This window comes from Fragaria vesca, linkage group LG5 (assembly GCF_000184155.1).
Source record: "Fragaria vesca subsp. vesca linkage group LG5, FraVesHawaii_1.0, whole genome shotgun sequence".
Classification (NCBI taxonomy): Eukaryota; Viridiplantae; Streptophyta; class Magnoliopsida; order Rosales; family Rosaceae; genus Fragaria; species Fragaria vesca.
The window spans coordinates 10,601,799-10,615,360 of NC_020495.1; the positions used below are offsets into that span (position 1 = coordinate 10,601,799).

General features: G+C 38.3%; 4 protein-coding genes across 5 annotated transcripts; 1 reads left to right on the forward strand and 3 right to left on the reverse strand.

Moving 5' to 3' along the window:
* Window positions 1-2,836: 2,836 nt before the first annotated feature.
* Window positions 2,837-5,562, reverse strand: LOC101298127 (pollen-specific protein SF3-like). The gene is made up of 5 exons (XM_004299532.1): window positions 5,279-5,562; window positions 3,930-4,026; window positions 3,778-3,815; window positions 3,562-3,645; window positions 2,837-3,380 (listed from the first exon to the last, which is right to left on the reverse strand). Exons 1-5 carry the CDS (start codon window positions 5,414-5,416, stop codon window positions 3,171-3,173), a joined length of 567 nt encoding a protein of 188 aa, XP_004299580.1. The 5' UTR covers window positions 5,417-5,562; the 3' UTR covers window positions 2,837-3,170.
* A 1,564-nt stretch (window positions 5,563-7,126) lies between these two features.
* LOC101298423 lies at window positions 7,127-8,975 on the reverse strand. 2 transcript variants are annotated; one of them, XM_004299534.1, is made up of 5 exons: window positions 8,877-8,975; window positions 8,720-8,791; window positions 8,262-8,364; window positions 7,608-7,676; window positions 7,127-7,357 (listed from the first exon to the last, which is right to left on the reverse strand). In XM_004299534.1, exons 1-4 carry the CDS (start codon window positions 8,919-8,921, stop codon window positions 7,609-7,611), a joined length of 288 nt encoding a protein of 95 aa, XP_004299582.1. In that variant the 5' UTR covers window positions 8,922-8,975; the 3' UTR covers window positions 7,127-7,357; window position 7,608. The 2 variants fall into 2 exon arrangements, with proteins under 2 accessions (XP_004299582.1, XP_004299581.1); XM_004299533.1 differs by lacking the exon at window positions 7,127-7,357 and having other exon boundaries at window positions 7,384-7,676.
* A 185-nt stretch (window positions 8,976-9,160) lies between these two features.
* LOC101299188 (uncharacterized protein At5g50100, mitochondrial-like) lies at window positions 9,161-11,052 on the forward strand. The gene is made up of 8 exons (XM_004299536.1): window positions 9,161-9,358; window positions 9,513-9,655; window positions 9,766-9,873; window positions 10,041-10,097; window positions 10,228-10,293; window positions 10,414-10,474; window positions 10,584-10,630; window positions 10,768-11,052. Exons 1-8 carry the CDS (start codon window positions 9,208-9,210, stop codon window positions 10,810-10,812), a joined length of 678 nt encoding a protein of 225 aa, XP_004299584.1. The 5' UTR covers window positions 9,161-9,207; the 3' UTR covers window positions 10,813-11,052.
* Window positions 10,999-13,398, reverse strand: LOC101298891 (UDP-glycosyltransferase 74B1-like). The gene is made up of 2 exons (XM_004299535.1): window positions 12,700-13,398; window positions 10,999-11,899 (listed from the first exon to the last, which is right to left on the reverse strand). Exons 1-2 carry the CDS (start codon window positions 13,339-13,341, stop codon window positions 11,177-11,179), a joined length of 1,365 nt encoding a protein of 454 aa, XP_004299583.1. The 5' UTR covers window positions 13,342-13,398; the 3' UTR covers window positions 10,999-11,176.
* Window positions 13,399-13,562: the final 164 nt, after the last annotated feature.

The window sequence follows — 13,562 nt, forward strand, 5'->3', positions numbered from 1 at the left end:
AATTAGCCTCTCTAAAAATATGCTTGAAACTAATAAAATCAAAGGAGTTCCTCAAACATCTAATTTCTTGAACTAGCTTGAGGATCCTCCAAGGTGAAGCAGCAATGCCATTCACTGCATTGATGACAAGTTTCGAATCTCCTTCAACCTCCACTCTGGACAAGCCTCTCTCCTTAGCACAAATGAGGCTGTTTCGGAGTGAAAGAGTTTCTGCAACTGAGATTGTGGTAATTCCAAAATTAGAAGAAGCTGCAACAAGTGGATTACCATTAGGGGTTCGGATTACGAATCCTCCTGCTGCAGAGTTCCTCCAGACTGAGCCATCAAAGTTGATTTTAACCCTATCAAAAGGGGGTGGTGACCACCTAATCATTTCAGAGTCTGTTCTGGGAGTATCCAAATTCCTAGTTGAACTAGAATCAGTCTGAATATTACTCATAGCAAGTAGGTGAGCTGCAGCAGCAGCTACTGTGGCATTGGATCTAGGGGTTTTGCCCCTAAATACTGCATCATTCCTGTCCTTCCATATCTGCCAACAAGTCACAATAAATTTCCCAAAAAGATTAGAGTCATAGTGATTATCTATAAACCATTTACGCGCCACCTTAATAAGGCCTTCCTTCCAGTCAATAGGAGGGGTCATGGCAACTGCATTCCACACAGAAGTTGCAAAATTACAGTAACCAAAACGCGTTTAATAATTGTTGCCTCTTACGGTCTCCGCCACTTTTCTCTTTATGTTTCAAGATTTCATTAAAATCTCCACCAACTACCCATCGGTCTTCAGTCGATACCCATCGGTCTTCAGCCGATTTACTTGATAATTGCACGAGCAACTCCCATGAGAGATTCTTATCTTTTGGGTCGCCGTAGAAGCCTATCAACCTGTGCCTTTCAGAATTAGATACTATAACCATAAACACCAGATAATTATCTGAACCATCGTGAAACTCAAGGTTTACATCTTTTGTCCAAAACATGGCTAACCCCACGCAGCCTTTTAAACCTTCCATATGTTTGGTTGCCGGAGAATCCCTAAACTCTTTGAAACCTAGCGTGCAACAGATATTACTGGAAGACGTGGATGGCAACCGGGTCTCGATGACGAAAAGAATATTTGGTTGGTAAATAAGACTAAGAGCTTGCAGTTCATATACTTTGTCGTCATTGAGACCATGACAGTTCCAAAACATTATGGCGGGAGCTTGTTCCACTTGTGTTTCTTCTCTTTCTCCATCAACGAGATAAATATTCAACTCACGGTCAACTGATAGTTCATTCTTAACAATTTCACTTAGACGAACGTCATCTCGAACTTCTGAAAATTCTCCATCAGGTTGCTTGTACCAGAATCTAGAGCTTCGCTTATAACCCAAATGCTTTGCAATTTCATGGAACACAACCAAACTCGCCTTTTCTAAATCAAGATTTCTAAACAAAAGTACTTCACCTTTTACATAAGCCTTTCCGGGTAGTAATGGTCTTAATGTCTCCACCATGAAACATCTTAAGGGTAAATTTTCGTAATGGAGGAGGGTGTTCGTACGGATACTTCATTAGTTAATTTTGGTGTACAAACCAACAAAGCTTTACGTTTATCAAGCCAAGACTGAGAGGTTTGATAAAACAGTTCATTGAATTTTAACAAACAACACGGTATATATAGGAATTTGTACATGTTTTATGAGAGTTTTCTTCGAGCAATTGGAATGACGACGTTGTACTTCCTTAATTCTTCATATACGTTTTAGGAAACTAGATTATCTCTTCCTAGCTCGTTGAGGGAATATTGCTTTGGGCATAGGAAATTGTAGATGTTTTATGTGAGTTTTCTTAGAGCAATAGGAATAACGACGTTGTGCTTCCTTCTTCATATACGTTTTAGGAATAGGAAACTAGATTATCTCTTCCTAGCTCGTTGAGGGAAATATTGCTTTGGCTATTTGCTTTGGGTATATTTTAATAAAACTTGCATATTTTCATTCAGTTTTCTCTAGCTTTCTACTTTTGTTTCTCTCTGTTAGGATCCAGTAGGGCCGAGGAGCACCGGATCGGAGGTACACCACCATACTCGTTAGCACCGTCACGTACGTCCACCTGACACAGCTTCTTGGTTCGTGACTCCTTCTCTGCTGGCACAGTCAACCACCAAAAATCCAGAGCTCGCACGCCCTCTACTGCTCGACGATGCCATTTCAGCTCAGTGTGTCCTTTTTGTGGGGTAAGTGTTACTGGCAAAGATTGTTGTGGTGTGGATTCTGTGATTGCTGGTATCGATCAAATGTGATTGATGATAAATTAAAGAACAGCAAGGGAAAGAGTCAAAGAGGAGAGTTTTGCTGAATTGAATAGCAAGGAACCAAGGATGGTGATAATGTTAAAGCTGTTACATCGATTTTTGCCGGGAATGGAACACAAATTGGAACAATGAGTGCTATAAGGAATGAATTAGAGTACTAGCATTCCAAACTGTGAATTTTCATTGCCAAAGAATGATAGCACTCATAAAATGAGGCGCCGATGGCCTTGACCAGATCAATCTTCTCGCCACCATCTCTCTCCTATGCGCCTCGTCTCTGATCTTGTGTTTGCGTCCTGTACGTACGTACCAAATATATTATTTCCTACTAGAAATGGGAATCCTACAGATTGGGATTAGGAATAAGAATCCATACATTCCAAGGGCCCACTTAAAATTTCAGGCCCCAAATTCAAAAGGACAAAAACTCCTCGATATTGCTTCCAGCCGTTCGAGTTCGATAGAGATTGCGATTGCGATTGTGTTAGAAATGCCTAAAAAGATCATGAAACAACTGCCCAAGAAAATGAAAATAATAAGACCATGACACAACAACATAACAACTTGAAGACATTGTAAATGAAAACCATATCAAGAATCCAGCCAAACTAAAAATGAATCCGGCCAATCTGAAAACACAGGACACATTTGGGCCTACCACTAGCTTATTGGAAAACTGGACATCAGCTCCTGTATGTTAACCCCCATTCAAACTCACACTCAAAACCTAGCAGCAATGCCAAAAAGACTTCCTCTTTCTGTACCTGGAACATATTACATATAAATAGAGAAAGGGAACTCCAGTAGCTCTTCTAGTATGCTACAACAGTTTCATTGGACTCTCTTGCTTAGTATGAAAATTTTGAGAGTTTTACTCCGCCACTGTGTTCTCAGTCACCTCTTTAGCCTCTTCATGCTTGTCAAGTTGGCTGAAGTTTCCCTTCTGCTTGAATAGCTGGTTATGGTGATGCTTACAGTAGAGACGGTGCTCATGAGCTACATAGTTTGATGGACTGATCACACAGCCGCCATGGGTGCACCTGAAACAAGCCTTATGGTATGATGTTCCGTCGACTCCCACCTAAAAAAGGAAGCAATCAGATTAAGATAAATGCAGGACTCTACTAAGCAAAAGTGCTCGGGTATTTGTGAGTGCAAGGACAACGAAGTTGTCTAAAAAGTTAGAAAAGTAACATTGAATCCAATCCCGTTTGATAAAACATTATCTTGAAAGGCGCAATTACGTTAAGTTTGCATTTCACCTTTTCAATTGGGTAAACTGTTTTCTTGCAAGCAACACACTTGTCTTGAGTCCCAGCAAACATACTGGAAACTTTGCTATTGACCTGTGTAATTTTTCGCAAAAGGAAACAGTTAGCGGAATTATACTTCTAAAAATGTCAGAACAAGTACCACAAACCATATATAAATCAATCGATTAAAGGAAGAAAGATGGAACTGGAAATCAAGGCACCTACCTGATCAGCAGACCTGTCTCTTACAATTTTCGGATTACCTACATCGCAATTAAAAGGAAAAAACAAATCACACTTCCAATTTCAAAAATGGATATCAGCATAGATGTCAGAAATAGATGTCTGAACACGATAATAGCAATGGAGCTTATCACCTTCAAAACTTTTATCCAAGCTGCCAGTCATCTTAAATAGCTGATCAAAGTGAGGCTTGCAATATAAAACACCCTCGAAAGAGGAATAGTTACTAAGCTGCATAGAAGTGGTAAACAAGGATACCAAATTAGATTTCTCTTATATATACTAACTACAATATAAGTTACAACATTGACAAATATAGTAAAGTTTTTCTCTCTTTCCGTTTATGACGTATTATGCAAGAAAACACTAATAACACTACAGGATTTCATATCACATTTGATCCTCAGCAGAATCTAATGTGGCAATGAGGTTTCTGCATCTGATAAGATAACAAAGTTCAAACGAGAAACAGATACACTGAACTATTAATTGCTCCACGCAGTTTTAGAAGCTCTATTTACAAGAACATTGGTGACCGATTACCTTTACCAGGACTTAGAACATTTTTTTAGAAACATTTAAACAAGCTATATACTAACTAAATTAGCTGGGACTAAGAAAAACAATGTATTTGAACAAGCTCAGATGTCAAAATAAAGGACCATTAATTGCAGAGAGTTCAAATGATTAATTCATGCTTAGAATTCACCAAAAGAATGTTTATGTTCATCTCTCTGAAAAACTAAGGCAAGTAGGCAGAGAATTTATGGAAGAGAACTTTTCCCGTAGCTAGACCCCTTCTAAATTCTTGATAATGAACAAGTTTTTCATCAGAATCACCAACTACGGTGAACCACAAATGGTGACTAACTGAAAGTTCTAAAACCAATTTCGCTTCTACCAATATATATCACTTCCTCATGGCCAAAAGCTTTAATCTTTGAGAAATCTATCATTACAAGCTTAAAGGCCCTTTATAATCCTAAGAAATCTACAGAACCAACAAACTGTTACTCATACAACAGACTAAGATCCACCAAACATTTAGATGACAAGCTGGTCAAGTATCTATGTCGCGTACAACGATCATCATCATTGTCAAATTTATCATGAATCAAGTAAAAGGAGACCGTTTACATAACACTTCCAAATTCCCAATACAAACAAAAATAGGAGAAAACAGGTCATTTCATTTCCAGTAGATCTACACTCCCACATCCAAAGATCAGTGCTTACTAAACAGCCAAGTACCTTCTCACTAAGCAAAACAACTTAAAATCCAATTCTATTGTAATCACACAAAACCTCACACAAAACCTATTCATGATAATCCAATCAAATCCCATAATAAGAACACATACAGAACAATCCAGAACTGATCAGAAACATGAAATAAAGAATCAAAAACCATGGATTCAATATGAAAGTGAGAGTCTCCATATGTGTTTGATAAGTCATAAGAGAGAGAAAATGAGAGATAGACCTTGAGGGTTCCTTTGCAGTGGTGGCATCTGAAGCAAGCCTTGTGGTAAACTTTGTTGTCAGCAGTGAGCTGATCAACCAAGTACACAGTCTTCTCACATGCCTTGCACTTCTGGGTTGTCCCTGCAAATGTTGCCATCCTAAATACCCTAATCCAATTCAGTTCACAAGACACAAAGACTTGTTCTTTCTCTAAATTCTCAGACCCACAGAAACAAAGCAACTTTCTTTTCTTCCCTGATAGTAGACTTGAGACTTTATCTCTCTGTCTCTAGTCTCTGTTTCAAGTCCAAGGTTTACAGCTCAGACAATTATATGCAAATGGCTTCTGACTCTGGACTCTGATGGTGGTGGTCTATTTTTGGAACTTGGCCCAATCAAATGCCGCCTGCTGCTGTCACTGGGGACAGTTTGGTCAATCTAAATGTCAGGTTCATCATTCCCACTGGTGTCCTCTAGTTCCACCATGCCAATGTGACTGCTGAAATGACTATGGTGTCCTTAAGACAGAGACCAGAGAAGGAAGATATTTAACACTCAGATTCGAACATATCCCGGTCTTTCCGCTGTTAATGGTAAAGAATTTTAGTTACCATGATACCTTAATCGGAAAATTAGACATTACTATCTAATATCGACGCTGAATGTATTGAGAGTCGTTGAATTAACGGTAGTTTGACGAAATGAAACACAAAATGAAATAGAAGTTATTATGCATTCTTGTGTTTATGGTGTGGTCAGCCAGGGTGTGTGATCCACTTTTGAAAATTCTTGACATAATTTATCACAGGTGATGAGCATATATACATGCATAATGATGCAGATCTTACTCGCCCCCTAGTTCAATAATGCTCCTAATTCAAAAAGGCAGGGCACACACCCCACCTCTTTGTGCTTCTCTTTTCCTTTTCCTTTTCAAGAATTAGGTGTGTTTGTCTTCATTGTGTGTGCCCTTTTTAGTTCACTGAACTTGCTCTCACCTTTAGCTCTGGTTTTGGGCTCTCATTGAGCTACAAGAGCATTTAAACAAACCAGAGCCACTGGATACCAAAGATGTCACATTCATGATCTGAATGTTCCAATAGGATACCCCAAAATGGATTTGAATTTTAAAAGCTTCCAGTTAGGTAGTGTTTGAGAATTGATAGCTGGTGTTTATATTGTTAGCCAAAACCTCCAATGATTTGATGCTAATACCTTCATGCTTTCTCAAGTCAGATGGAACCATCTGGAAACAGCAAATCTTGGTTTCCCCCAGCCAAAGTCAGAGACCTTATTATATTTCAAATACTTGATTCAAGTACAGAATGAAGCATAATTTTCTACTTACTAAAGTAATTGGTCTATCTATATCCAGTTATCCCACAGTATTAAGTGGCTGGAGATTTGACATAGTTCCTACCAAGAAGTAATATATCGACGATCATGAAAATTTCGATAGTTCGAAAAAAAAAAATCTCGATAGATATATCAAAATAATATCGAATATCGATAAAAATTGTACCAAATTTTATCTAAAAGTTGCAAATTTTATCTAAAAATTGTATATTAGACAAAAAATTGACTAAATATAAAATATCAAAAAGATATGAAAATTAATATCGGTAATTGTAAAAAATCAGAAATTTCGAGAAAATATCGAAGATATTTTACTCCTTGGTTCCTAGATAGTTCTTGACATTAAAGCTTCATGGAAGAAGATTTATGCAGTCAGCATCAGTTTTACCACGCGCTCCTCTTAGCTTAATATAAGCCAAGAACAAAGAGTGACTCGGTAAAAGCTTCAGACCCATCACTCAAATTTTAAGCATCGAAGTAATAACATTGACCTTTTCTGGCAAGATAGAAATCTGATTTTGAGGAAGGAGGTTGGATAAATCAAATAAAGATAAAAGTGGAGAAAAAGGGGGAGGACAACAATGGATTGAAAATGAGCAGACGTCTTATAATACAGTAATCCTATCCATCACCTGTTCTGCCTCTTCAATGAGTACAAGAACTTGTCTCGCACATGAAGTAACATAAAAAAGCAACTGTGAGTAAGGTATTCTGCTGCAACTCCGGCTTAGAAACACTGCACCTAGGAGTAGTTATGCAGAACATTCATTAAAAACGGAGAATGCTCCGCTGCTTTCATTGTAATTGTTCTGAAACGCCTATTGAATAGATTTTATTAAGAACTGAAACCTAAAAATTATCAAACAGGTATTTCAAAAGCTATCAGAACAACCTGTTTACTGCTTATTAGCACAACTAGAATGGTAAAGTTCCCCTATTGGTTCAGGACAAGATTAAACACTATTGAAATACAGACTTGCTTATGCTTGCACCTCAAGCCTTTGCCTGTGCCCTAGCCTCCTCCCGCATCATTGCTTTTACGCCTATTTCATAGCAGCAACCTGAATAAGATCATAAACGAAAATGAGTACTGGAACACTATAACAAAGCAAGAAAGCATTAACTCCATTAGATTGTCTCATCTCAAGAAAGCAAGTTACAATTTAAATACCAAGTCACAAGTATATGTATCAGTCCCTTAGTCCCTTCTATCATGCAATGCATGTCATTCTAGTGTCTTCAACTTAAGAAGTATAAAACAGTCAAAGCTAAAGATCTCAAAATAGTAGTTAATATCAATTTTGGGCTAAACCATTTCGGTTCTCTGATAAACTAATGCTGACTGAAATTTTCACTTTCATGACTTTCACAGATAAACTAATGCTAATGTACTCAGTCCATCACAGTGAGTATCAGTCCAAGTAGTTTTTTCCTAACACATCTCCAGTGAGCCAAGTTTCATTTCTACCAACCCCCCAAAACCAAAAACTATATGAGAATTCTCACAGCATAAGTTGTGTATCAAGCACTCCAAGAATTTTAAACAACTTCTGTAAATACATCTAAACACAAGTATCAGAGTAAAGTAAAGTATACAATAACAACCATGTTAATCAAAATTTTCAAGAAAAAGCACAGCAAAGTACCAGCAATAACAACAACTGTGAGAACCTCCCTAAGCCTTTTGATTGCCATCACGCCCTTCTTATGTGACTTGAACCGTCTTAGAGACGGGTCCGCTGCCAAGAGCTGCACATTTAAACCTGTTCAGTACCTCACAAATTCCACATTCCGAAAAAACACAAAATCGAATAATCGAAATTCGCAAAAAAAGCTTGCCAAGTAGTCCTAAATACAACCAGATTCAGTAAAGCTCTGCTTATATAATCTAAAAGCCCCAAACTTTAATCTCATCTGATCCACAAATCTCTACCTATCACAGTCACATGAGCTCAAGAAACTCAAGCATCACTCTCCTTAGAATCTTCTAGACTCAAACCACAGTATTCAAGCTGATTGTTCAAATCCGATCAGTCCTATCTAACCATCTAAAATCTCAGATATCAAAATCAATCAACAAAATTTAGAGGTGGAGAAGACTCACAGCTTTCTCGCGAGCCCCTGGTTCGACGTGGAACTGGCGGCGCGTGAGGGAAAGCGAATCGTTCTTCGTCGTCTAGTGAAAACAAAAGAGAGATCAGATTCAGCCCTAACGAAATCCAAAACGACGCCGTATTCAGATCGGGAAACCTGAGACTTACCTGACGGAAATGTGAAGCGACGGAGCTCTTGAGCAGGAACGCCATGATTCGATAGACTCAAACACCCAAACTTTGGGAACCTTTTAGCTTTGAAGAACCATCTAATTTTGCTATACTACCCCTATAGTTTAACCATATTTCCCTCTAGTCCCACTTAACCAAAACGCAGCGTTTTGGCCTTTTTGAAGGCTTGAAGCTGTTGCTGCCACGTAGACATGGTGGTTATATATGAACCATAACAAGTCCAGCAAAATTGTCCCTTCAAATTTCCAAGCTTTTTGGTTGGTTTGTGTGTAACAGAAAGAAGAAGAATAAGAAGAAGATAGAGTAAATGGCATTGAGAGCAGCAGCATGTACTGGTATTGGAAGGCAAAGACATTCATGTCTGTTATCGGTTCCGCGATATCTTCAGCTTCAGGCTCATCTGCATCACTCTGCTGCTCCTCCTCAGAGGTTGACGTCATTTCCAATTCATCAATCTGGTTAGTGATTAAATGTTGTTCATGTTTTCTAGTCTCATGCACCGGTTCATTGATATGTAAAGATGTGTAATTGGGTTGGGATAGAAAGCAAGGAATCTTTTTTTCTTTTTATACCAAAGAGTTTTCTTTTTGTGATGTATTTTCAAATTTGTAGGGTTTAAATTTGGAATAAGAGCTATAAGTGAAGCGGCTGCGAATCCAATTACTCCCAAGAAAGAAAATGAAAGAGAATCAACACCTGAGAATTGGAAGATTAAGATGCTTTATGATGGGGATTGTCCACTATGTATGAGAGAGGTTGGTCTTTACGAATTTTGTTGGTATTGTAAGTGTTTGATGTTCATCTGTCTGAGGATTTAATCTGTTTGTTACGATTACGGATATATTGATGTTGATTGCATTGTCAGGTGAACATGCTAAGAGAGAGAAACAAGAGCTATGGTACTATCAAGTTTGTTGATATAAGCTCAGAGGACTACTCTCCGGAGGATAATCTGGGGCTAGATTACAAAACTGTAAGTCTGTTCATAGTCAATACTAATGAATTAGTCACTTGCAAAATGTTCAGGCATGTAAGAAGATTGTGATATACGGATGGATGCCACTGAAATGAATTGACGCTAGAACATATTTTTGACAAGTACATATTGCAATTTAGTGTGAAAAATACTTGTTTGTTCAGGTTATGGGAAACATTCATGCCATCCTCTCTGATGGAACCGTAGTCACTGATGTTGAAGTAAGCCCATTTTCCGAGTACATTTGAACTTGTAATATTAGTAGTTTTTTTATGGAACTTTTCCAAGTTTGAAACTTTAAGTTGTCTACCTGTATCATGCATTGATAAGGTCTTAAAAAAACATCTGCAGGCCTTCAGAAAGTTATATGAGCAAGTTGGGCTAGGATGGGTTTATGCAATAACCAAATATGAACCTGTGAGAATCCTGTCTATTCTAATGTACCTGCACTGAGATTAAGCGACTATTGTGGTCTGCAACAGTTCATATGTCTTGTTCTCTATATCTAGGGGCTAATGGAAAGCATTTTATCTGCAGATTGGAACAATTGCAGGTGCTGTTTATAGTGTTTGGGCTAAATATCGTCTCCAAATCACAGGTAGTTTTATCACATTGTATTTTACCGTCTTTTACATGGCCAATGGATACTTGATAATCTTTAGTAAATCTTTATATGATGCCATGGCAATAACCTGTTTTGATTTTAGGCCGACCACCTTTAGAAGAGGTTTTGGAATTGCGGAAGAAGAGCAAGGTTAGCAACTATCTTTTAACAGCTTGAAGGCTTTGAAACCATAAGCTGACAGTGGCTATCTAGTCCATTGTGTGATTGATTAGAAATAGTTGGCCCACTGGTGCTAATACATGAGGAGATTCTGTATTTTGATGCAGGGAGAAGTATGTAATGACAGAACCGATTGTAAACTACCAAAATAACTGCAGTAATCAGGACGTTGGAAGTTCAACTTTTGGTTGCTTACACAGTTCCACTTGTAATCTACTATGTTAAGTGTGTGGGCCACATCAAATACTGCGACGTTCATCAAGTGCCGGATTATAGAACAGAAAGGGGAGCTGCACTCTACAAGAGAATTAAGAAACTTGTTGTATAAGAAACTTATAAGACTGAAGTAGACATTTTGTTATTAATCAACCACATAGATTACATACACCATCACTCTCTTTTATAGTTCCAAATTACAACTGAAATTCTTGGGCCTTGGGGCATTGGAAGTGGTAATTGATTGCTTCCATTTGTTATATCATTTTCTATAATCTGGAGCTTATATGATCCCAATTCTCAAAAGAGCTTCACAATAAATTCATTGATGTTCTTATCTGATTTACCCTCTACACTAACAGCTCTCTTTGCAGCCTCACTCCATTTCAAGGCATTCCTTTTAATCTCATCACTTCTCTCTCCCACCATGACTTCCCTTATACACATCTCTAACTCTTCTTTCTTCACAAGCCCCTCTTCATTCTTCTTAACTCTCACTCCAACCCCCCACAACTCCTCCACAAACTTCGCATTCATCGGCTGATCACTCCACTGAGGCACTCCCACCATCGGCACGCCTAGGCTCAATCCCTCCAACGTGGAATTCCATCCGCAGTGTGTTATAAAACATCCCACAGCTGGATGTGCTAGCACTTGTAGTTGGTTGCACCATGTCACTACCAACCCTGTTTCGCCTATTGTGTTCAGGAACTCGTCAGGCAATTTGTTCTCAGACTCTTTCACAACCCATAAGAAGTGCTGATCACTTGCTTTCAAGCCCCATGCAATTTCTTCAACCTGTTTTGCTGCAATGTTTGCCACGTTTGCCATGCTTCCAAAAGATATGTATATCACACTTTGAGGTGGTTTTTTATCTAGCCATTTGATGCACTTGTCAGTAGTTGGCACCCAAAGACTGGCTCCATAAGCTATGTCTCCATCTATTTGTTGGTCCAGGTAGGCTGATGGCACCATTGGACCAATCATCACAAGGGGCCAAAGTCCCAACATTTCATTCACCAGCTTTTCAAAAAGACAGGAAATAAATAAGAACCTACTACAGGATTGAAATTACTTCAAAGCTATACAAGCAAGAAAAAATTATTGCAGTTTGATCCTTGATCCCTTTTCAGTCGTATCAAATTGATAGAAATCCACTAGAGAAAAAGCAATGATCTCTCTCAAATATTCTACATGATACATACAAATTCTTCAGTTTTCATTAGTCTGGTTTTCCTTGTTCTTCTTTCTATGCTATTGAGTCTCTGGAAGAGCCCCATTATTAATTCAGGAAGCCCTTCTAGTGAGGACCCTTAAGTTGAGGACTTTGTGAGGACTTTTCAGTTTATGGTTTAAAAGACCCAATTTTCGACCACATTTTGACATCTTATCCGTTTAATTTTTAGGTTTATATGAGTAGATCATTTCTACAAATTTTCACCCAAATTGGTGTTCGTTAAGATAACAAACTAGATCAAATTAATGGACGAACCAAATCTGTTAAATATGAACCGTTCAAGTTCATAATTGATAAATCACACTTATGAATGTCTTAACAATTTTCAATATAGCTGAAAATTTGAATAAATGATCTACTCATAAATACCTATAAATTTAACGGTCAAGATGTAGATATAAGATCGAAATGTGGGATAAACCGAAAAATCCTCGCCAAGTCCTCAACTTAAGGGTCCTCACTAGAAAGTCTCCCAGTTAATTCATTCCTTAAAACAAATGAACCGTTTTTGTTATATATTCTAAGTCACTAAAAACTGCTGTATATAAAGATCTGGATTGAGAGAGACTGAGAACTTTGTACTAACCTCACTTTCCAACTCTTCAAAAGAGTTACAGAACACCCAATCATTTTCTTGAAGCCTGGAAAACTTTTCCAAGATCAAAGCTAAATAGGGCGAGTGAGGCGCAGGCTGTGACAGAAAACTTGGCAGGTCAGGAAGATCAAGTGGAGGAAGACCAGGCATCAACAAAGGCGCACCACTTTCTTGCGTCACAGGGAAACTCATATGGCCATGATTGATATGCCAATACATGGAGCACACTGAAGCTGAGTTTGTCAAGAACACAGCCCCATAGATGTTGAACTTCTTAGCCACATCAAGCGCCCATGGAAGCAATGAATCATATACAATACAGTTTACAGGTGAGTCTAAGGAGCTGAATTTCATTATAAGCTCTGACAGTGTTCTTGAGCCAACTGTTTTGAATGAGTCTAAGTAGGTCTGAACACTTGGGGACTGGCTAAATCCACTTTCATCATAGCCATCTGAGATTGGTTCAATTCCAACAGTGGTTGAGTGGATGGATTTGAGAGTGTAAGGGGTGGTGGCTAGAGTGACCTTTAGTCCTTTGTAGGCTAAGCGCTTAGCAAATTGAAGGAGAGGGTTTATATGGCCTTGAGCTGGATATGTGAGCACAATCACATGCCCAGTCTTTTGGTTCTTCATTTCTTACCTTTGCTGCTCTACTTTCTCCACTCATCATTTTAACTCATATTTATAGGAAAAAGGGCTTGACTACTTGAGAATGGTGGATAAGCATAGAAAAGTGGTTCCAGTTTTGACTTTGTTGAGTTAAATGAACTGTAGATGCTGAGGTTCAACTTCTTCTGAATAGTTGCTATTAGTTGAAATGAGCTGCTTAAACATTTTTCTGGCTATTATTCATG